The following is a 23,247-nucleotide window of genomic DNA, read 5'->3' as shown; positions in this document are numbered from 1 at the left end:
GCTGTTGTCCTTGTTGCTTCCTGAGTCCCACAGAGACACACTGAGAGTAAATCACAGCTCACAGAACTCTGGTTACAGGTGTAACCACCATCACTGCCATTAATATCAGCTGCTTCTCACCTGCAGCAGTGATGTCACAGATGCAGTGATGTCACACCTGTGACATCACTGCTGCAGTGATGCTGGTGACTTTAAATCTTCACTTGTTCTTTCAACCTTAAATCTGTTTCTGTTTCCATGGTTACAGCTCTACCTGGACCTGTTTAGATGGTTACAGCTCTGTTTCCATGGTTACAGACACCTGGTACTGTTTCCTTGGTTACAGACAAACCTGAACCTGTTTCCATGGTTACAGGCTCTGCTGGTCTTCCTGCGTAAGGTGGTCTCTCATCAGGACCAGAACAGGATGACTCTCTGGAACGTCTCCATGGTCTTGGCGCCCAACCTGTTTGCCTGCCGTCACCGTGGCAACAAGCACACCGTCGCCATACAGCAGGCGGAGATGGAGGAGGCGGTGAGAGGGGCTCATCTAGTCCAACTGATGATCACACACCAGGACCTGCTGTGGACCGTGAGTCAGACCACACCTGCCCCTTCACAGCCTCACTTAGCATCTCTGTGACATCACTTCCTGTTTCCTGTGGTAGGTTCCCACCTTCCTGCTGTCTCAAGTGAGACAGATGAACCAGATGTCCAATCAAAGAGAGCGGGGCCTCACTAAGACCACAAGACGACTACTGAGGAGGAAGAACGACAAAAACGACAGGAACCAGGTGAGACAGGAACCAGGTGAGACAGACAGGAACCCGGTGAGACAGACAGGAACCCGGTGAGACAGGAACCAGGTGAGACAGACAGGAACCAGGTGAGACAGACAGGAACCAGGTGAGACAGGAACCAGGTGAGACAGACAGGAACCAGGTGAGACAGACAGGAACCAGGTGAGACAGGAACCAGGTGAGACAGACAGGAACCCGGTGAGACAGACAGGAACCCGGTGAGACAGGAACCAGGTGAGACAGACAGGAACCAGGTGAGACAGACAGGAACCAGGTGAGACAGGAACCAGGTGAGACAGACAGGAACCAGGTGAGACAGACAGGAACCAGGTGAGACAGGAACCAGGTGAGACAGACAGGAACCAGGTGAGACAGACAGGAACCAGGTGAGACAGGAACCAGGTGAGACAGACAGGAACCAGGTGAGACAGACAGGAACCCGGTGAGACAGACAGGAACCAGGTGAGACAGACAGGAACCCGGTGAGATAGACAGGAACCAGGTGAGACAGGAACAAGGTGAGACAGACAGGAACCAGGTGAGACAGACAGGAACCAGGTGAGACAGACAGGAACCAGGTGAGACAGGAACCAGGTGAGACAGACAGGAACCAGGTGAGACAGACAGGAACCCGGTGAGACAGACAGGAACCCGGTGAGATAGACAGGAACCAGGTGAGACAGGAACAAGGTGAGACAGACAGGAACCAGGTGAGACAGACAGGAACCAGGTGAGACAGACAGGAACCAGATGAGACAGGAACCAGGTGAGACAGACAGGAACCAGGTGAGACAGGAACCAGGTGAGACAGACAGGAACCAGGTGAGACAGGAACCAGGTGAGACAGACAGGAACCAGGTGAGACAGACAGGAACCAGGTGAGACAGGAACCAGGTGAGACAGACAGGAACCAGGTGAGACAGACAGGAACCAGGTGAGACAGGAACCAGATGAGACAGACAGGAACCAGGTGAGACAGACAGGAACCAGGTGAGACAGACAGGAACCAGGTGAGACAGGAACAAGGTGAGATAGACAGGAACCAGGTGAGACAGACAGGAACCAGTTGAGACAGACAGGAACCAGGTGAGACAGACAGGAACCAGGTGAGACAGGAACCAGGTGAGACAGACAGGAACCAGGTGAGACAGACAGGAACCAGGTGAGACAGGAACCAGATGAGACAGACAGGAACCAGGTGAGACAGACAGGAACCAGGTGAGACAGGAACAAGGTGAGACAGACAGGAACCAGGTGAGACAGACAGGAACCAGGTGAGACAGACAGGAACCAGGTGAGACAGGAACCAGATGAGACAGACAGGAACCAGGTGAGACAGACAGGAACCAGGTGAGACAGGAACCAGGTGAGACAGACAGGAACCAGGTGAGACAGACAGGAATCAGGTGAGACAGGAACCAGGTGAGACAGACAGGAACCAGGTGAGACAGACAGGAACCAGTTGAGACAGGAACCAGTTGAGACAGGAACCAGGTGAGACAGACAGGAACCAGTTGAGACAGACAGGAACCAGGTGAGACAGACAGGAACCAGTTGAGACAGACAGGAACCAGGTGAGACAGACAGGAACCAGTTGAGACAGACAGGAACCAGGTGAGACAGACAGGAGAACTCACTCTCATCTCTAGAACCCCTTTCATCACGACAAGCCCCACCTCCCACCTGTCCATCACTTTGGACAGGTGGGAGGCGGGGCTTGTCGTGATGAAACAGGACAGGACATCAGTGTGTGTGTGTGTGTTTGTAGGTCACTGAGCTGTGTGAGGGTGTGATCCGGGTTCACGCCCCCCTGCACACCAAGGTTTCCATGGCGATACAACTTGACGGACAGACGAGAGCCAAAGACATCACTGCACGCTTCGAGTGTGAGAACAGGTACACACACACACACACACACAGTAACACACACACACAGTAACACACACAGTAAACATTGATTGTCTCCCTCTCTCTCCCTCTGTGTGTGTGTGTGTCTGTGTGTGTGTGTTACTGTGTGTGTGTGTGTTACTGTGTGTGTGTTACTGTGTGTGTGTGTGTCTGTGTGTGTGTGTGTGTTACTGTGTGTGTGTGTGTTACTGTGTGTGTGTGTGTTACTGTGTGTGTGTTACTGTGTGTGTGTGTGTGTGTTACTGTGTGTGTGTGTGTGTGTGTGTGTCACTGTGTGTGTGTGTGTGTGTGTGTGTGTTACTGTGTGTGTGTGTGTGTGTGTGTGTGTTACTGTGTGTGTGTGTTACTGTGTGTGTGTGTTACTGTGTGTGTGTGTGTGTGTGTGTGTGTGTTACTGTGTGTGTGTGTGTGTGTTACTGTGTGTGTGTTACTGTGTGTGTGTTACTGTGTGTGTCACTGTGTGTGTGTGTGTTACTGTGTGTGTGTGTGTGTGTGTTACTGTGTGTGTGTGTGTGTGTGTGTCTTACTGTGTGTGTGTGTGTGTGTTACTGTGTGTGTGTTACTGTGTGTGTGTGTGTGTGTGTGTTACTGTGTGTGTGTGTGTGTGTGTGTTACTGTGTGTGTGTGTGTGTGTGTGTGTTACTGTGTGTGTATGTGTGTGTGTGTGTGTGTGTGTGTGTTACTGTGTGTGTATGTGTGTGTGTGTGTGTTACTGTGTGTGTGTGTGTGTGTGTGTGTGTGTGTGTGTGTGTGTGTTACTGTGTGTGTACGTGTGTGTGTGTGTTACTGTGTGTGTGTGTGTTACTGTGTGTGTGTGTGTGTGTGTGTGTTACTGTGTGTGTGTGTGTTACTGTGTGTGTGTGTGTGTGTGTCTTACTGTGTGTGTGTTACTGTGTGTGTGTATGTGTGTGTGTGTTACTGTGTGTGTATGTGTGTGTGTGTGTGTGTGTGTGTGTGTTACTGTGTGTGTATGTGTGTGTGTGTGTGTTACTGTGTGTGTGTGTGTGTGTGTGTGTGTGTGTGTGTGTGTGTGTGTGTGTGTGTCTACCTGCAGTCCTGTTCAGCATCTGTATGAAGTCGGCGGAAACATCTGTGAGTCATTAACACACGTGTTCTTTTCCACATGTAGTTTTAGCATCATGTGACACTCAGACGTGTGTCTCCGTGTTTCAGGTGAACGTCGTCTCCATGCCGACTGTCTTCTATTGGACGTTTACCGTGTTAACCCTCGCTGTGATTGGCTGATCAAACCCTGACACACAGGAACAGTTTTCTTTGTATGAACTGTTTATTTTGAATCCTCTCAGGTCAAACTTTGGTTTCTATTGATAAACTGATCGATAAATGATTATTGATTAAATGTTGTGCTCATATTAAAGACGTAAAGACCTGCTGATGGTGTTTGTTTCACATTCATGTCAGTATAAGCTGCTCAAATATCAGCTGTCAATGTGATGCAGCTGTGGATCACGTGACCAGCTGTGGATCACGTGACCAGCTGTGGATCACGTGACCAGCTGTGGATCACGTGACCAGCTGTGGATCACATGACCAGCTGTGGATCACGTGACCAGCAGCACGCACCAATTTAAATACATTTTTTGTTCTATTCAAATCTTTATTAATGTTTTTTGGTTGCTTCTACTTCTGCAGACTTCAGCCTGTTGGGACTCAGTTAGGAGCAGGTTTGCTTATTAGCAATAATTAATAATTATTGAAGATAATTATTAATTATTGAAAATCAATACAATTATTAATGGAAATGAATAATGATGAGGGCAGGGACTGATGAAGGCTGTTAATCCAAGAACATTACAGGAGGAACTCTGAACGTCAGCAAGCTGTTATCACAGTATGAATACACACAATCACACTTTATTAACATTACTGTGATCAATTACAAATCAATAAAGCTTCAATTAATAAACGTCTATTATGCAACTACAGTAAAACAAGCAAAAACAACAGTTTATAAACAGAAGAATGTGTGTATGTTGCCTCCGATCACAATGGCATTGGACAAATCTGAGCATCTCTGTTGCCTAGCAACACGTCTGACTACAGAGTAGTGTGTGTGCGTGTGTGTGTCTATTAGGGGTGCGCCCGAATACAAATACGATATTCGGCAAAGCACAAATAGTGTTTTTTTATGAATATTTATTTCACAGAAATATTTTTAAAATTATTTGTTTTCAGAAATTAAAAAAAAGTCAAAAACATGGCGGATACCAGCTCGCAGGTCGATTACATCACTGTCTCAGTGTCTCTCCTCTGCTCCGCTGTGACGTCTGTCAGCAGGTCTCAGTGAGGGGAGTCACATCCACCTGCTGCATGACGCACAAAGTGAAAAGTGCAAAGCAAGAATCGACTTTGAAGTTCTTCTCTACATGTTCCAGGCTGTTGCTGTCTGTGTGTTACAGGTGTATTAACAGGTAGAGGTCTGTCTGTGTGTTACAGGTGTATTAACAGGTAGAGGTCTGTCTGTGTGTTACAGGTGTATTAACAGGTAGAGGTCTGTCTGTGTGTTACAGGTGTATTAACAGGTAGAGGTCTGTCTGTGTGTTACGGGTGTATTAACAGGTAGAGGTCTGTCTGTGTGTTACGGGTGTATTAACAGGTAGAGGTCTGTCTGTGTGTTACAGGTGTATTAACAGGTAGAGGTCTGTCTGTGTGTTACAGGTGTATTAACAGGTAGAGGTCTGTCTGTGTGTTACAGGTGTATTAACAGGTAGAGGTCTGTCTGTGTGTTACGGTGTATTAACAGGTAGAGGTCTGTCTGTGTGTTACAGGTGTATTAACAGGTAGAGGTCTGTCTGTGTGTTACAGGTGTATTAACAGGTAGAGGTCTGTCTGTGTGTTACAGGTGTATTAACAGGTAGAGGTCTGTCTGTGTGTTACAGGTGTATTAACAGGTAGAGGTCTGTCTGTGTGTTACAGGTGTATTAACAGGTAGAGGTCTGTCTGCAGGGAGGTGATGAGTAAAGTTTTATCTCAGTAGTCAGCAGTCGTCTCTGATCTGGGAGACACTAGTTGGAGACCCGGTGTGGGGACCAACTTCATAAGGTAGTTTATTCATGAACACTTATTATTATAACGCTTTAATTTTCTAATAAAAACAAAAACAGGGTTTTTAAGCCTCTTTCCACTTTTATTCAAATACAAACACAAATAATTTTGCTGCCTCAACAAATACGGATACAAATACAAATACTGGACTCTGCACGTCCCTGATGAGTAAGTGGGTCAGTAGAGACGAGAGGGTGAAAAACACCAAAGAACAGAAGATCTCAGCTGAGGGGAAGTTGCTTTTATTTCCACACAGATGTTGTGTGGAAACGTCTTTATTCGCCAGCTGTGGTCTGATTTCAATAAATAAAATGCAACCGATGGTCTACACACGATGTCCAGCGAACACGAAGCCGATCGGTTCAGTGTGATAAACGCAACCAGAATAAAAAGCAACCAACAATAATACTTTCAGCAGCAACAACCGAACTCACAGTCCGTTAACTGCACAACAAACAGCAATAAAGCTGAAAATAACACTTTAATAACGCGTCTCTGCCCAGACTTCAGCCTCTTGTGTCACTTAAGGAGGCGAGCAGGGTGTGTTTCAGTCCGTCTTTCAGGTCCGGATCAGTTCCTCAGCTCAGATGCTGACGGGGGGGCCGTCCTCTCGACTCAGTTAAAGGTGAGCGGGGACAGAGGTTATGCTCCATCCTCTCCTGCAGGAAAGGTGGGAAAGCGCACAGCGGTCTTCTTTGGATCCGGTAGCGTGCTCGTCCAGCGAGGTCGGGATTGTTCGGCCGGAGTTACTTCTTTTGTCGGCTGTGTGAACAGCTGGAAGCTCTGTTCAAAGATGGCCTCCGGTGTTTATACTCTCAGTGACGTCACAGCCGCGAGGAGGAAATCCGCTGCCTTTCCAGCGGGTCTCATCCAATGAGAGCCAAGAGTTTGACTCTGCTGGAAAAATTTTCAGCCATTTTGGATTTATTGGTGAAGACGTTTTTTGCTTCTCCTGGCGCATATTTCATCTAATCCTCAGCAGACTTGGTACAGACCATATTTACAGGTGATACTGGTATCACTGCTGTTTGTCTGGAACTGGTTACTAAACTTCTGAAGGCCTGATGCCGTCAACAGACCAAAACTCTTCAATGCTGAACTGGACTTCAAACAAATTTGGAAATGTTGTTTATACAGCCGCACTGCACAAGTGTGTAACATTTGATACAGTTCTACCCACAGGGGGCGCTATTGTAACATTATAACATCATATTTCTGCAAGTCTGTTGTCTTTAATCAAATGAAACTTGGTACACAAGTTCTTGTGGCTGTTAATAAAACACCACCATCGTACTTATTCCCTGCTGAAGTCTGTAACATCTGATACAGTTTCACCTGTCGGTGGGACTACGGGATTTTAAATCTTTTAAATTTAAAAAAATTGCTGCAGAATTCTGCATTTTCAGCAATGCTTTGCAATTTATTTCAGCTGTCTGCATTAGCACACATTTTCCACAGGAAATGCACTTTCTAGTTCATTCTAGTTCAGGACTCACAGTCCTGTGAATAAACATGTCCTCCCGGGGCTTCTGTAGTTCAGTGAAAGTTATAAAGTATCATTAAAAACAGATGAAAGGTTTAAAACGCAGCAGCTCTGCTCATTAAACTGAACAGAGCAACAGTTTTATTTACAACACAAACCAACAGCTTCAAAATCGACCGTTTTCTGTACAGTTTGGTTCAGACTGAAAAACATCCTGAACATTTACAGACAAAATTACAAATCATACATGAAGGCGGAGGAGAAGCGTCCATGTTTAACGTGTTGATCACATGATCGCTGAGGTCATCAGTTCATGTTAGAGTCAGTTCATGTTCACTGATTCAGCAAAGAAACACCAGACTTTACAAAAACAATCAATATAGATACAGAAAAATACTTTTATTAATAAACTGAGACTGATCAGAGTCAGCTGACGTCCAGATGTGAGGGTGCGGCAGATGTCCAGACGTTGGGGGCTGCCGACGTCGTCCAGGTGTTGGGGGGGCTGCCGACGTCGTCCAGGTGTTGGGGGGCTGCCGACGTCCTCCAGGTGTTGGGGGGGTGGCCGACGTCGTCCAGACGTTGTGGGGCGGCCGACGTCGTCCAGACGTTGGGGGGCTGCCGACGTTGTTCAGGTGTTGGGGGGCGGCCGACGTTGTTCAGGTGTTAGGAGCAGCTGACGTCCTCCAGGTGTTAGGAGCAGCTGATGTTGTCCAGATGTTGCTCCTCAGCAGCCATGGCAGCGGCCTGCAGTGTTTCTGTGTCGCTCTGTAAAGGGTTCAGCTGCTTCCTCTCACTGTGCATGTTGTTCTCATGACGCTTCAGATCAGACGCCTGAAAGTACAGAGTGACACTGAACTCTCCACGGGTACAAATACACACAGTCACAATAAGAGTACTACAATCAGCAGCAACAGTGTCAGTAGTATTAGTATCATGATATGAGGTGAAGGTCTCACCTGGACCCACACAAACTGACCTCTCACCCAAGTGGGGGTCTGATAACATGACGCTGGCCAGAATCCAACACTGTGTCAGAACTCTTGGAAAACCAGCTGGCTGACAACATGAACGACTGAAACGCATTTAAATGACCTTGAAGTCATCTGAACTGGGACAGAAAGGTTCAGCTTATGGCCAGACCCGTCACAAACCTGAACAACATTCACTATTTAAACCCTTATTGTAACCAAACCTGAAATTTGGGTGAATTAAATGTCTAATCATATGTAAATCATATGATGGTATTTGTCATAACATTGCTTGAGTAATGTATTGTGATAGCTGTGTTATAGGTAGGTACAGGTAGAGGTAGAGGTAGAGGTAGAGGTACAGGTAGAGGTAGAGGTACAGGTACAGGTAGAGGTAGAGGTACAGGTAGAGGTAGAGGTAGAGGTACAGGTAGAGGTAGAGGTAGAGGTACAGGTAGAGGTACAGGTAGAGGTACAGGTAGAGGTAGAGGTAGAGGTACAGGTAGAGGTAGAGGTACAGGTAAAGGTACAGGTACAGGTAGAGGTACAGGTAGAGGTACAGGTAGAGGTACAGGTACAGGTAGAGGTACAGGTAGAGGTAGAGGTACAGGTAGAGGTACAGGTAGAGGTAGAGGTACAGGTAGAGGTACAGGTAGAGGTAGAGGGTACAGGTAGAGGTAGAGGGTACAGGTAGAGGTAGAGGGTACAGGAAGAGGTACAGGTAGAGGTACAGGTACAGGTAGAGGTACAGGTAGAGGTACAGGTAGAGGTAGAGGTAGAGGTACAGGTAGAGGTAGAGGGTACAGGTAGAGGTACAGGTAGAGGTACAGGTAGAGGTACAGGTACAGGTAGAGGTACAGGTAGAGGGTAGAGGTAGAGGTACAGGTAGAGGTAGAGGTACAGGTAGAGGGTAGAGGTAGAGGTACAGGTAGAGGTACAGGTAGAGGGTAGAGGTAGAGGTACAGGTAGAGGTAGAGGTACAGGTAGAGGTACAGGTAGAGGGTAGAGGTAGAGGTACAGGTAGAGGTAGAGGTACAGGTAGAGGGTAGAGGTAGAGGTACAGGTAGAGGTACAGGTAGAGGGTAGAGGTAGAGGTACAGGTAGAGGTAGAGGTACAGGTAGAGGTACAGGTAGAGGGTAGAGGTAGAGGTACAGGTAGAGGTACAGGTAGAGGGTAGAGGTAGAGGTACAGGTAGAGGTACAGGTAGAGGGTAGAGGTAGAGGTACAGGTAGAGGTACAGGTAGAGGTACAGGGTACAGGTAGAGGTACAGGTAGAGGTACAGGTAGAGGTACAGGGTACAGGTAGAGGTACAGGTAGAGGTACAGGTAGAGGTAGAGGGTACAGGTAGAGGTAGAGGTACAGGTAGAGGGTAGAGGTAGAGGTACAGGTAGAGGTAGAGGTACAGGTAGAGGACGGGCGTCGGGTTGGTTCATGAACTGCTGTCAAACTGTTTAAATATTAGTCAAATTATATTTTGATAGTTTAATTAGACAAAGAGTCATATTGGTTGATTTTATATTATGAAGAGTTATATGGAATTTATATTTGAAGCCATGTGGTCTGAATGTTTACAGTTATCTAGTTGTTGTTGTGACTTCACTATAATATATTGTTTGTACGTCAGGTTTGTCTAAATATTATAAACAATCAGTTCTTCCTCCTTTAAAGGCTCGTTAGTCTCTGTTTATTCTCTATCAGGTTTAATTAAGACGTTTTGTTATATTAATAAATGTCGTCGTCGTTTCCTCCTGAGGCAGATAAACCCCGAATACCCTGAGTACTCGTAGTATTACTATCGGTACGATTTGCAGTAGCAGCAGTAGTAGTATTCACAGTAGTAGTATTCACAGTAGTAGTATTCATAGTAGTAGTATTCATAGTAGTAGTATTCATAGTATTTGTAGCATCAGTAGTAGTATTAGTAGTATCAGTAGTAGTATTTGTAGTATCAGCAGTGGTAGTATTCGTAGTATATGTAGTATCAACAGTAGTAGTATTCATAATATTAGTATAGGTACTATTTGCAGTAGCAGCAGTAGTATTGGTGGCAGCAGCAGTAGTACTCATAGTATTAGTATGAGTAGTATTAGTAGTATCAGTAGTAGTATTAATAGCAGCAGTAGTAGTATTCACAGCAATAGTATACATAGTATTTGTAGAATCAGTAGTAGTATTCATAGTATTAGTATTCGTAGTATTAGTAGTAGTAGTATTTGTAGTATCAGCAGTAGTAGTATTAGTAGTATCAGCAGTAGTATTCGTGGTATTAGTAGTAGTAGTATTTGTAGTATCAGCAGTAGTAGTATTTGTAGTATCAGCAGTAGTAGTATTTGTAGTATCAGCAGTAGTAGTATTCGTAGTATTAGTAGTAGTAGTATTTGTAGTATCAGCAGTAGTAGTATTTGTAGTATTTGTAGTAGCAGCAGTAGTAGTATTTGTAGTATCAGCAGTAGTAGTATTCGTAGTATTAGTAGTAGTAGTATTTGTAGTATCAGCAGTAGTAGTATTTGTAGTATTTGTAGTATCAGCAGTAGTAGTATTCATAGTATCAGCAGTAGTAGTATTTGTAGTATCAGCAGTAGTAGTATTTGTAGTATATGTAGTATCAACAGTAGTAGTATTCATAATATTAGTATAGGTACTATTTGCAGTAGCAGCAGTAGTATTGGTGGCAGCAGCAGTAGTACTCATAGTATTAGTATGAGTAGTATTAGTAGTATCAGTAGTAGTATTAATAGCAGCAGTAGTAGTATTCACAGCAATAGTATACATAGTATTTGTAGAATCAGTAGTAGTATTCATAGTATTAGTATTCGTAGTATTAGTAGTAGTAGTATTTGTAGTATCAGCAGTAGTATTAGTAGTAGTATTCGTAGTATCAGCAGTAGTAGTATTTGTAGTATCAGCAGTAGTAGTATTTGTAGTATCAGCAGTAGTAGTATTCGTAGTATTAGTAGTAGTAGTATTTGTAGTATCAGCAGTAGTATTATTTGTAGTATTTGTAGTATCAGCAGTAGTAGTATTTGTAGTATCAGCAGTAGTAGTATTCGTAGTATTTGTAGTATTTGTAGTATCAGCAGTAGTAGTATTTGTAGTATCAGCAGTAGTAGTATTCATAGTATCAGCAGTAGTAGTATTAGTAGTATCAGCAGTAGTAGTATTTGTAGTATTTGTAGTATCAGCAGTAGTAGTATTAGTAGTATCAGCAGTAGTAGTATTTGTAGTATTTGTAGTATCAGCAGTAGTAGTATTTGTAGTATCAGCAGTAGTAGTATTTGTAGTATTTGTAGTATTTGTAGTATCAGCAGTAGTAGTATTTGTAGTATTTGTAGTATTTGTAGTATCAGCAGTAGTAGTATTTGTAGTATCAGCAGTAGTAGTATTTGTAGTATTTGTAGTATCAGGACCTTGGCGAAGGCCTTCGTGCAGGACGGACAGACGAACGGTTTCTCTCCTCTGTGTCTCCTCTCGTGATCCTTCAGGTGGGACTTGTGCTTAAACGCCTGCAGACAGGTGAGAGACAGACAGGTGAGAGACAGACAGGTGAGAGACAGACAGGTGAGAGACAGACGGGTGAGAGACAGACAGGTGAGAGAGAGGCAGGTGAGAGACAGACAGGTGAGAGACAGGTGAGAGACAGACAGGTGAGAGACAGGTGAGAGACAGACAGGTGAGAGACAGGCAGGTGAGAGATAGACAGGTGAGAGAGAGGCAGGTGAGAGACAGACAGGTTAGCAGACAGACAAGTTAGCAGACAGACAAGTTAGCAGACAGACAGGCTAGCAGACAGACAGGTTAGCAGACAGACAGGCTAGCAGACAGACAGGTTAGCAGACAGACAGGCTAGCAGACAGACAGGTTAGCAGACAGACAGGTTAGCAGACAGACAGGCTAGCAGACAGACAGGTTAGCAGACAGACAGGCTAGCAGACAGACAAGTTAGCAGACAGACAGGCTAGCAGACAGACAGGCTAGCAGACAGACAGGTTAGCAGACAGACAGGTTAGCAGACAGACAGGCTAGCAGACAGACAGACAGACCTTTTCACACATCTGACAGGCGAACGGCCGCTCGTTGCTGTGAACTCGTTCGTGTTTTTTCAGGTCTGGAGCTCGAATGAACGATTTCCCACAAACATCACACCTGTACGGCTTGAAGCCCGTGTGAATCTTCAGGTGTTCTGTAACACACAGGTGAGGGCGGAGTCAAACACTTTACGTCAGTGAAAGCACATTTATCTACAGAGAGAGCAGTAATCTACATGAGTATCTGATGACATCAGCACTCAGGTGAACACAGCTGAGTTCAGGTGCGGTGGGATTTCTCTACCTTTCAGGTGAGCGTGGGTGGTGAAAGCTTTAGTGCAGATCTCACAGGCGAAGGGACGCTCTGCTGAATGAAGCTTCTCATGTTTCCTAAAGACAGACACAGACCAGGTGTGTAGGTCAGGTGTGTAGTTCAGGTGTGTAGTTCAGGTGTGAAGGTCAGGTGTGTAGTTCAGGTGTGAAGGTCAGGTGTGTAGGTCAGGTGTGAAGGTCAGGTGTGAAGGTCAGGTGTGTAGTTCAGGTGTGTAGTTCAGGTGTGTAGTTCAGGTGTGAAGATCAGGTATGAAGATCAGGTGTGTAGGTCAGGTGTGAAGGTCAGGTGTGTAGTTCAGGTGTGTAAGTCAGGTGTGAAGGTCAGGTGTGTAGTTCAGGTGTGTAAGTCAGGTGTGAAGGTCAGGTGTGTAGTTCAGGTGTGTAGCTCAGGTGTGAAGGTCAGGTGTGTAGTTCAGGTGTGTAGTTCAGGTGTGTAGTTCAGGTGTGAAGGTCAGGTGTGTAGTTCAGGTGTGTAGTTCAGGTGTGTAGGTCAGGTGTGAAGGTCAGGTATGTAGTTCAGGTGTGTAGTTCAGGTGTGTAGGTCAGGTGTGAAGGTCAGGTGTGTAGTTCAGGTGTGTAGTTCAGGTGTGAAGATCAGGTATGTAGTTCAGGTGTGTAGTTCAGGTGTGTAGGTCAGGTGTGTAGTTCAGGTGTGTAGTTCAGGTGTGAAGGTCAGGTGTGTAGTTCAGGTGTGTAGTTCAGGTGTGTAGTTCAGGTGTGAAGTTCAGGTGTGTAGGTCAGGTGTGAAGGTCAGGTGTGAAGGTCAGGTGTGTAGTTCAGGTGTGTAGTTCAGGTGTGTAGGTCAGGTGTGAAGGTCAGGTGTGAAGGTCAGGTGTGTAGTTCAGGTGTGTAGGTCAGGTGTGAAGGTCAGGTGTGTAGTTCAGGTGTGTAGGTCAGGTGTGAAGATCAGGTATGAAGGTCAGGTGTGAAGGTCAGGTGTGAAGGTCAGGTGTGTAGGTCAGGTGTGAAGGTCAGGTGTGAAGGTCAGGTGGGTAGTTCAGGTGTGTAGTTCAGGTGTGTAGTTCAGGTGTGTAGTTCAGGTGTGAAGATCAGGTATGAAGGTCAGGTGTGTAGGTCAGGTGTGAAGGTCAGGTGTGTAGTTCAGGTGTGTAGTTCAGGTGTGAAGGTCAGGTGTGTAGTTCAGGTGTGTAGTTCAGGTGTGAAGGTCAGGTGTGTAGGTCAGGTGTGTAGGTCAGGTGTGAAGGTCAGGTGTGCGGGTTAAGTGTGAAGGTCAGGTATGAAGGTCAGGTGTGCGGGTTAAGTGTGAAGGTCAGGTGTGAAGGTCAGGTGTGTTGACCAGGTGTATCAGATTACCTGAGTCTGGTCTCATCCAGGAAGGTCTTCCCACACACCTGGCAGGCGAGCTGCTCTCGGTGTCCATACAGCAGGTACTCAAACTTCATGTCGGTCGTCGCTGTCGACCAGCCGGGCGGCTGCTCGTCCTTCACCTCCCCCATACTGTCTGCAAATGTCAGCGTCTGGGTGCCATGGTGCTCCGCCCCCAGCTCTTTAGGCTCCGCCTCCATCTCTGTCACCACATCCTGGTCGTAGCACGTCACCTGGCGGACAAACAGGTGTAGTCACATCTGGTGCTTACCTTCTCTTGTACGTCTAGCTTTGTGAGGACCAGTTTTAGTACTTGGACACTAATGAAGTGGGAGCATTTTATTAACGGGTAAAGAGAGTAAAGAAATAGATGTAGTCTAACGATAAAGAAAGATTAAACATAAAGAGTTTAAAGATAAACATCTAGTAGAAGTAGAATGTAAATATTAAGATGATTAACGTAAAGACAGAAACATGAAGCTAGATAATAAAGATAAACATGGAGAGTGTTTGTACCTTATGTATGTCCTCATTGGTCAGTTCTTTCAGGATGGCTTCCTGGACACGCAGCGCCGCACTAGGAGACTTATCTAACTCCTGATTGGCCGAGGCCTCAACAAGGTCATCAGTGGTGGGCGTGTCATCATGCTCACCGAGCACCTGCAAACACACAGTTGTAATATTGATAATAATAACAACGATGTAGAATAAACTAACTGGTCAGTAACGAACAGTGTACCTCAGCGTCAGCAGCCAGCTGAGCTTCAGGCGGCAGCGCCATCTTCACGATGTCATAGGGGAACTTCTCTTTATCCTCTGATGACACGTCTCGTTTCTGAGGGAACATGAACGCACCATCACACAGGAGAAGGAGCTTCACCTGTCTGACTAACACAGGTAAACAACAGGCTGAAGTCACACAGTGATGTAAAACATCAGTGTGTTCAGACTGAACCTGAGGAGAACGCCACAAACTTTACCTGTGTGTGTGTTACCTGTGTTTGGATTAGTTACCTGTGTGTTAGTTACCTGTGTGTGTGTTACCTGTGTGTGTGTTACCTGTGTTTGGATTAGTTACCTGTGTGTGTGTTACCTGTGTGTGTGTTACCTGTGTGTTAGTTACCTGTGTGTGTGTTACCTGTGTGTGTGTTACCTGTGTGTGTGTTACCTGTGTGTTAGTTACCTGTGTGTGTGTTACCTGTGTGTGTGTTACCTGTGTGTGTGTTACCTGTGTTTGGATTAGTTACCTGTGTGTGTGTTACCTGTGTGTGTGTTACCTGTGTTTGGATTAGTTACCTGTGTGTGTGTTACCTGTGTGTGTGTTACCTGTGTTTGGATTAGTTACCTGTGTGTGTGTTACCTGTGTGTGTGTTACCTATGTGTGTGTTACCTGTGTGTGTGTTACCTGTGTGTGTGTTACCTGTGTTTGGATTAGTTACCTGTGTGTGTTACCTGTGTGTTAGTTACCTGTGTGTTAGTTACCTGTGTGTGTGTTACCTGTGTGTGTGTGTTACCTGTGTATGTGTTACCTGTGTGTGTGTTACCTGTGTGTGTGTGTTACCTGTGTGTGTGTGTTACCTGTGTATGTGTTACCTGTGTGTGTGTTACCTGTGTGTGTGTTACCTGTGTTTGGATTAGTTACCTGTGTGTGTTACCTGTGTGTGTGTTACCTGTGTGTTAGTTACCTGTGTGTTAGTTACCTGTGTGTGTGTTACCTGTGTGTGTGTTACCTGTGTGTGTGTGTTACCTGTGTATGTGTTACCTGTGTGTGTGTTACCTGTGTGTGTGTGTTACCTGTGTGTGTGTGTTACCTGTGTATGTGTTACCTGTGTGTGTGTTACCTGTGTGTGTGTTACCTGTGTGTGTGTTACCTGTGTTTGGATTAGTTACCTGTGTGTGTGTTACCTGTGTGTGTGTTACCTGTGTGTTAGTTACCTGTGTGTTAGTTACCTGTGTGTGTGTTACCTGTGTGTGTGTTACCTGTGTGTTAGTTACCTGTGTGTGTGTTACCTGTGTGTGTGTGTTACCTGTGTGTGTGTTACCTGTGTGTGTGTTACCTGTGTGTGTGTGTTACCTGTGTGTGTGTTACCTGTGTGTGTGTGTTACCTGTGTGTGTGTTACCTGTGTGTGTGTTACCTGTGTTTGGATTATTTACCTGTGTGTGTGTTACCTGTGTGTGTGTTACCTGTGTTTGGATTATTCACCTGTGTGTGTGTTACCTGTGTGTGTGTTACCTGCGTGTGTGTTACCTGTGTTTGGATTAGTTACCTGTGTGTGTGTTACCTGTGTGTGTGTTACCTGTGTGTTAGTTACCTGTGTTTGGATTATTTACCTGTGTGTGTGTTACCTGTGTGTATGTTACCTGTGTGTGTGTTACCTGTGTTTGGATTAGTTACCTGTGTGTGTGTTACCTGTGTGTGTGTTACCTGTGTTTGGATTAGTTACCTGTGTGTGTGTTACCTGTGTGTGTGTTACCTGTGTTTGGATTAGTTACCTGTGTGTGTGTTACCTGTGTGTTAGTTACCTGTGTTTGGATTTTTACCTGTGTGTGTGTTACCTGTGTGTGTGTTACCTGTGTGTGTGTTACCTGTGTGTGTGTTACCTGTGTGTTAGTTACCTGTGTTTGGATTATTTACCTGTGTGTGTGTTACCTGTGTGTTAGTTACCTGTGTTTGGATTAGTTACCTGTGTGTGTGTTACCTGTGTTTGGATTAGTTACCTGTGTGTGTGTTACCTGTGTGTTAGTTACCTGTGTTTGGATTAGTTACCTGTGTGTGTGTTACCTGTGTGTTAGTTACCTGTGTTTGGATTATTTACCTGTGTGTGTGTTACCTGTGTGTTAGTTACCTGTGTTTGGATTAGTTACCTGTGTGTGTGTTACCTGTGTGTTAGTTACCTGTGTTTGGATTAGTTACCTGTGTGTGTGTTACCTGTGTGTTAGTTACCTGTGTTTGGATTAGTTACCTGTGTGTGTGTTACCTGTGTGTTAGTTACCTGTGTTTGGATTAGTTACCTGTGTGTGTGTTACCTGTGTGTTAGTTACCTGTGTTTGGATTTTTACCTGTGTGTGTGTTACCTGTGTGTGTGTTACCTGTGTGTGTGTTACCTGTGTGTTAGTTACCTGAGAGCAGAGTTTATCCAGGAAGCGGATCCCCAGGATCTGTCCTGATGACATCATCAGGTTGACGTCTCTCTTCTTGACCGAGATCTTGGCGGTGTACATGTAGTTCAACACCTCCTCAAAGATGTCTGACCGGATGAAGTCGATCTCGATCACAGAAGAGTTGTCGACCTGCATAAACAGTATCAAGTATTCAGAGAGTACATGTTCAAGTATCCAGAAAGTATATTTTTAAGTATTTAGAGAGTACATGTTAAAGTACTCAGTTTTGGACAGTACCTCATGCTTTTTGAAGAGTTTTTTGAAGTAGTTGGAGCAGGCCGCCAGCACACAGCGGTGAGCGCGGAACTTGACGTCTTCGACCACCACAGCGATGTCACAGTGTTCGCCCTCCAGTCGCTGCTCGTTCAGCAGCTTCAGGAAGATGCTCTTATGTTCGTCGTCCACGTACTTCACTGTCTCCGCCATCTGAACACAGAGAAGACTCAGGTCAAGGTAAAATAGATCATGTTTCAGGGCTTCCTGAGGCTCTGTAGGAAGATCATCTAACAGATGAGAACACAATAAGAGGTGATATTTCTCAGGCCAGGCGATAGCGCTTCCTCCTGCTGAGATGGCAGTGCTCAGTTTAGTCTTCTCTCCTACTGCTGCTAAAATAATTACTCAATTAAACTACTCATGGATTAACAGAAAATAATGAACAATCAACGTTTAATGATCAAAACCTCCACTCATTACGTTCTGGCAGATTGTGAACTTAGTCTCTGTTTCCATAAACATTCCCTTTAAAGGATCATTCTGGTGATTTTATATATTTTTCTTCTTCAGCCTACATCATTAATTTCTCAACAACTTCAGTACAAAGTCAGAGGTTGTGATCTGCAGCACAACAAACTGGTGAAGCTGTAAACAGAACAGCGTTCCTGCACATGCTCAGTGGCGTCTGCCTTACACAGGACTGCTCTCTGGAGACTAAAAACATGATGCTGTTATTAGTCTTTGGAGCCGTTTCTAAACAAACAAACATGACCAAACTCTTCATGATGAAGGAACATGTGACCCAGAGCAGCGGTGAGACTCACTGACGTGTTTTTAATCAGATATATCAGCTTTGATACACACACAATACTAGTGAGTAGATGTGAGATCTGCACCATGAAGTGAGGTCAGTACGTCACTTTGGGCTTAACTCAGGGTTTCAGGTATCACAAAGCTGGCTCACTTGTAACCAGGATAAATCACCATGGTAACCAAATGAATCACCAAGGTAACCTATGCTGAACAGCTGACCTGCTCTGGAGCAAGTTAGCTGTCCTACCACTGACCAATCAGATCACTGGAAATAGAGTCATCACTCCTACAGGATCCTGACGTGTACACAAGTCCTGTGTTACAATAAAGTGACGAGTTAAACAGAGAAATATATACATATATAATATATATATATATATATATATATATATAATATATATGTTTCCAGGCTTCCACTCTGGGTTTCCTCTGACAAACAGAGAGATAGTTATAACACTAAACACATGAACATGATTAGCTGCATCTTAATTGTGCATTAACTGTATTAATTAATCCCAAAAGTGATTGCTGACAGGGTCAATACTCAACACTCTGATTCATGAGACAGCTGGAAATAAAAACCAAACCCTCTGTTGTCTTTTATCAAGAAAATAATCCCTGCTGTTAACGAGCTCCCATCAGTATAAATACAACATGTTGGTCAGACATCAGCTGTTCGCTTGTTCTATCACTTCATCATCCAACTACAAAGCAGAAATACTCACTCTGTACTACAGTCACATATAATCACTCACACCTACTTCAAGCTTATTTTTAATATTTATATATGGAAATGATTTCTAGTGTTTCCACATCTTTTACTCTTCACATTGTTGAATTTGATTTTCTGCTTTTGCTTAAAAAGAGCTGCAGGTTATTGGTATCACTGTGAGGGAATCGAGAACCGGTTCCAGTTAAAAACCGGTTCCCAATTGTCCGGTCCATTGGAATCGTACGCCTCTGAGCTCATCAGTTCCACATATCGATGCCCAGACGTGATGTTGACGTAACGAAAAAGGTGGAACTCACCTGTGAGGGCAGTGCAGCCTCCGGTCTACAGCGCATGTGCCAGAGTTATCTTTGTTTATTTTGAAACTCATCTTTTAAAAAAGCAGCAGTTGTAAGCATTTTTTGATTTAATGAGTAAATAATTACCTTTGCAAGACGAACGTGAAGTATATTGTGAACTTTCTACGCCATCGCTCAGAGACTAACGTTAGCAGAGCAGAGCAGCGATCAGCAGTGACAAATGAGACTGGCTGAATAACGCACAATGCTGCATTAAACAACCTAAACCGACTCTGAGGTGAGAAAAAGAAAAGAAAACAGAAAATAAGAAGAAAATAACTCAGTGCTCAGTCTGTTTCACCTCAGAAACCCTGCGGCCGCTCAGCGTGTTGGACAGCGATGTTTTTCCCCGGAGCTGACGGAGCAGCAGAGAGGCTGCTCACTGCTGGAGACATGATGTTAATAACACAGAGGAGCAGAGAGGCTGCTCACTGCTGGAGACATGATGTTAATAACACAGCGGAGCAGAGAGGCTGCTCACTGCTGGAGACATGACGTTAATAACACAGAGGAGCAGAGAGGCTGCTCTCCACTGCTGGAGACATGATGTTAATAACACAGAGGAGCAGAGAGGCTGCTCTCCACTGCTGGAGACATGATGTTAATAACACAGAGGAGCAGAGAGGCTGCTCACTGCTGGAGACATGATGTTAATAACACAGAGGAGCAGAGAGGCTACTCTCCACTGCTGGAGACATGATGTTAATAACACAGAGGAGCAGAGAGGCTGCTCACTGCTGGAGACATGACGTTAATAACACAGAGGAGCAGAGAGGCTGCTCACTGCTGGAGACATGACGTTAATAACACAGTGGAGCAGAGAGGCTGCTCTCCACTGCTGGAGACATGATGTTAATAACACAGAGGAGCAGAGAGGCTGCCCACTGCTGGAGACATGATGTTAATAACACAGCAGAGCAGAGAGGCTGCTCTCCACTGCTGGAGACATGATGTTAATAACACAGCAGAGCAGAGAGGCTGCTCTCCACTGCTGGAGACATGATGTTAATAACACAGAGGAGCAGAGAGGCTGCTCTCCACTGCTGGAGACATGATGTTAATAACACAGCAGAGCAGAGAGGCTGCTCACTGCTGGAGACATGATGTTAATAACACAGAGGAGCAGTCCTCCTCCTCCTCCTCCCCTCAGTTTGTTATTCTCATACAGGCAGGAGACTGTAAGATGCTTTCACATTAATTTATTCATTAATTAACACAATTAACTTTTGTTTGTGGACCATTTATCTTATCTACCAGGTATGTTTCATATAATCATCAGCATGCAAGGCATGAAACGCTGTGTAGGCCTCCTTTTTTCCACACAGAAAATTGATCAGCAATCGATAAGGGAACTGATAAAGAATTGGACCAATAAGCCGATAATGGCTTTGGTATCAATAAAATCTTAATAATTCCCCTCTCTAATCACCGTTTCATCATATCTTATTCAGTACTTTAAATAATAAAGTGCCAGAGAATTCAATCAAAATAAAAAAGTCACTGAGAATATTAGAAAAATATTGTTTTAACAATAAAATGAAAGAGGACTCATTTAAACTTTTACATAGAGTATATCCTGCAAAGCTTAAAACTGAATATTTATTATTCTTCTGAATTCTGTCTGTCTAAACAATCAAGCTATTTTCACTTATGTTTTCATGTATGTATATATTCTAAAATATTTCTGATCAACAGGCAAAACTTTCTATCTGGTCGCTGGCTTTATGGTCGCAATGTGAAATACTCTAAACAAAATAACTCTGTGGACAAGAATGTGAGATTTTTAATCCAGCTGTTTATAATTTAATTCCACAAACATTAAATGAAATGTACCAATAAAAAAACAAACTTCATCTTATTTCTAATCGATATGGAGCTCTATTACAACTCTCTAGCCAAGCTGTGAAATAAGTGACTAATGTTACTTGATTATTAATCTGAACTGGAGCCCGACTGATACTGGGTTAGTGGGGCCGATGTTGACACTGATATTAGGGACTAAAAGAATTCTGACATTGATATATTGATGAATATGTGTGTGTATATATACATATATATATATATATGTATGTCAGAGGAGGGTGCTGTTCCTCAGCCTTGTTATTGATCCTACAGTCTCTGAACATCATTGTTCATAAAGATCTTCCTCATGTGGTGTTGTGATGATGATGATGATGATGCAGAGCGCTGTCTAACACGTCAGCTGGGTTGAGATCAGGTGACTGTGAAGGTCGTAACATGTGATTCATCCTGGAAGAGACCACTCCCATCAGGATAAAGCTGATCACTCACAACTACTTTGTATTGATTAGCAGTGACCCTTCCCCAAACCATGCCAGCATAACAGAGTCCCCAGACCCCCTCACTGTAGGGGTCCAGCATTCAGACCTGGACCAGACCCCCTCACTGTAGGGGTCCAGCATTCAGACCTGGACCAGACCCCCTCACTGTAGGGGTCCAGCATTCAGACCTGGACCAGACCCCCTCACTGTAGGGGTCCAGCATCCAGACCTGGACCAGGTTTTCTTTTCATTTGTCACCCGTCTGTATATATTTATACACACGCACAATTTTTGCAATGATCCCTCAAATATCAAATACAAGACATGATGTTTAAATCACTGCAGTGAAACAATAAACTTCACTGGAAATTTAATAACTAAAAATACAAAAACACAAACAGAAAAATAACATTAATATGTTTTTTAACTTCTGAGACCAATAATCTGTACGCCTGTCTTTAGATTTTCCTCCTGTGTGTTGTTTTGTTCTTACTGGATATAAATATTCAGTTTCATTCATGGTTCTGATGATTGTTTGACATGAAGCTGATAATGATGCTGGTTTTCATCCTCCAGTATCAGGACCACTGACAGGAAAACCACTGACAGGAAAACCACTGACATCCCAGGAAACCCAGAATATTACGACAAGAAGTCGCACTTTTATGAGAAATAATTCAAAAAAATGCAACAGCCTGTTTAGGAGGGAAAGATAAGAGACGTCAGAGTTCACGTGAGGAATGTGGAGCATCTTAACCCCCCAACACACACACACACACACACACACACACACACACACACACACACACACACAGTTCATGTACCTCTTGTACCGCGGACACGCGCGCCAGGGCGTGTGCACGCACCGTGATGCTCTCACCGGGAGGACAGACGGCAGACCGACTGTCAGCACCGGACACAACGGGACCGGGTTCATCTGTGAACCTCCACAGTCCGGGGTGAACCTGAGCCCGGACCCTTAACCGACACCGAGTTCCGGTCCTCTTCAGACCGCAGCGGCTCCGGGTCCCGGGCTAACGTTACCGACTGGATTAGATCCTCAGACCGGGATCAGACCGGAACCTGCAGCAGGGAGAATAACGGTTTACCGGAGCCTTCAGACGGTCACCTGTAAGGCTAACGTTAGCCTGTAGCTAACATGATAATTAAACACCGTAGATAAACGGCACCCCTGCTGCCCTGTGTGTTTTCCGTGTTTACCGGCAGCTGTAACGTGACTGTAACTGTCGGTGTGTACCGGAGGCAGGTGCTTTAACGTCAGATGAAACTATGTTTGTGTTAAATGGCGGACAGTCCGCCTGCTGAAACAAAATGGCGTTTCTCTGCTCTCTGTCGGCCGCCAGCGCTCGCCAGTGACCCCGCGGACCGGCAGCGGCACCGGGCGGCCGGTGAGCGGGCCGCGGGGCCGCGTGCCGGCTGCTACGCTCCGCCGTCCCCGGGACCGACACGCAGGCACGCGAGCAGCGGCGACACGAACGAGAGAAGGCTCGAGCGGCCATGAACGGCTCGAGAGCGCGCAGCCATCCCGCGGAGACGGCGGCGGCGGTGCGGGGAGAAAGGGCGCGGGGCCGGAGAGCGGAGAGCGGACTTACCGTCACTACGGCCCAGTGTCAGGGTGCTCCTCGAGGGGGGTCAGCGCACCGGCGGCCGGTAAACTCTGTCCGGTTGTTGTTGTTGTTGTTGCTGAGGACGAGCACAGGGCACGCGGACACTGCAGGGCACGCAGGCGCGGGCCAAACGGATCACTGCCTCTCGCGCATGCGTCCTCCGCCTGTGCTCGGGCCTCACAGA

The 23,247-nt window shown here is 45.3% G+C and overlaps 2 protein-coding genes across 3 annotated transcripts in view; one reads left to right on the top strand and one right to left on the bottom strand.

Annotated features, from left to right (window-relative positions):
• The window catches only part of arhgap28 (Rho GTPase activating protein 28), a 17,628-nt gene extending 13,480 nt beyond the window's left edge, over nucleotides 1–4,148 (top strand). Inside the window, exons 9-14 of the mRNA XM_067578527.1 lie at nucleotides 1–46; nucleotides 356–571; nucleotides 648–773; nucleotides 2,548–2,675; nucleotides 3,742–3,779; nucleotides 3,861–4,148. The exon at nucleotides 1–46 is cut by the window's left edge and continues 37 nt beyond it. Of these exons, the coding sequence (XP_067434628.1) occupies nucleotides 1–46; nucleotides 356–571; nucleotides 648–773; nucleotides 2,548–2,675; nucleotides 3,742–3,779; nucleotides 3,861–3,943 (637 nt within the window). The 3' untranslated portion in view covers nucleotides 3,944–4,148. The remainder of the gene's footprint in view (nucleotides 47–355; nucleotides 572–647; nucleotides 774–2,547; nucleotides 2,676–3,741; nucleotides 3,780–3,860) is intronic.
• Nucleotides 4,149–7,325: 3,177 nt separating this feature from the next.
• On the bottom strand, nucleotides 7,326–23,207 carry zbtb14 (zinc finger and BTB domain containing 14). 2 transcript variants are annotated; one of them, XM_067577681.1, is made up of 11 exons: nucleotides 23,049–23,205; nucleotides 22,260–22,518; nucleotides 17,294–17,482; nucleotides 17,015–17,185; nucleotides 14,633–14,728; nucleotides 14,410–14,553; nucleotides 13,882–14,126; nucleotides 12,539–12,624; nucleotides 12,250–12,389; nucleotides 11,617–11,712; nucleotides 7,326–8,070 (listed from the first exon to the last, which is right to left on the bottom strand). In XM_067577681.1, the coding sequence occupies exons 3-11, from the start codon at nucleotides 17,480–17,482 to the stop codon at nucleotides 7,930–7,932; spliced, it is 1,308 nt and encodes a 435-aa protein (XP_067433782.1). In that variant the 5' UTR covers nucleotides 22,260–22,518; nucleotides 23,049–23,205; the 3' UTR covers nucleotides 7,326–7,929. The 2 variants fall into 2 exon arrangements, with proteins under 2 accessions (XP_067433782.1, XP_067433781.1); XM_067577680.1 differs by lacking the exon at nucleotides 22,260–22,518 and having other exon boundaries at nucleotides 23,049–23,207.
• Between the last annotated feature and the right edge of the window lie 40 nt (nucleotides 23,208–23,247).

Source organism: Thunnus thynnus, chromosome 21 (assembly GCF_963924715.1).
Source record: "Thunnus thynnus chromosome 21, fThuThy2.1, whole genome shotgun sequence".
In the NCBI taxonomy this organism is placed as follows: Eukaryota; Metazoa; Chordata; class Actinopteri; order Scombriformes; family Scombridae; genus Thunnus; species Thunnus thynnus.
Note: the sequence above shows the minus strand (reverse complement) of the source record. Positions and strands in the feature narration are given on the sequence as shown.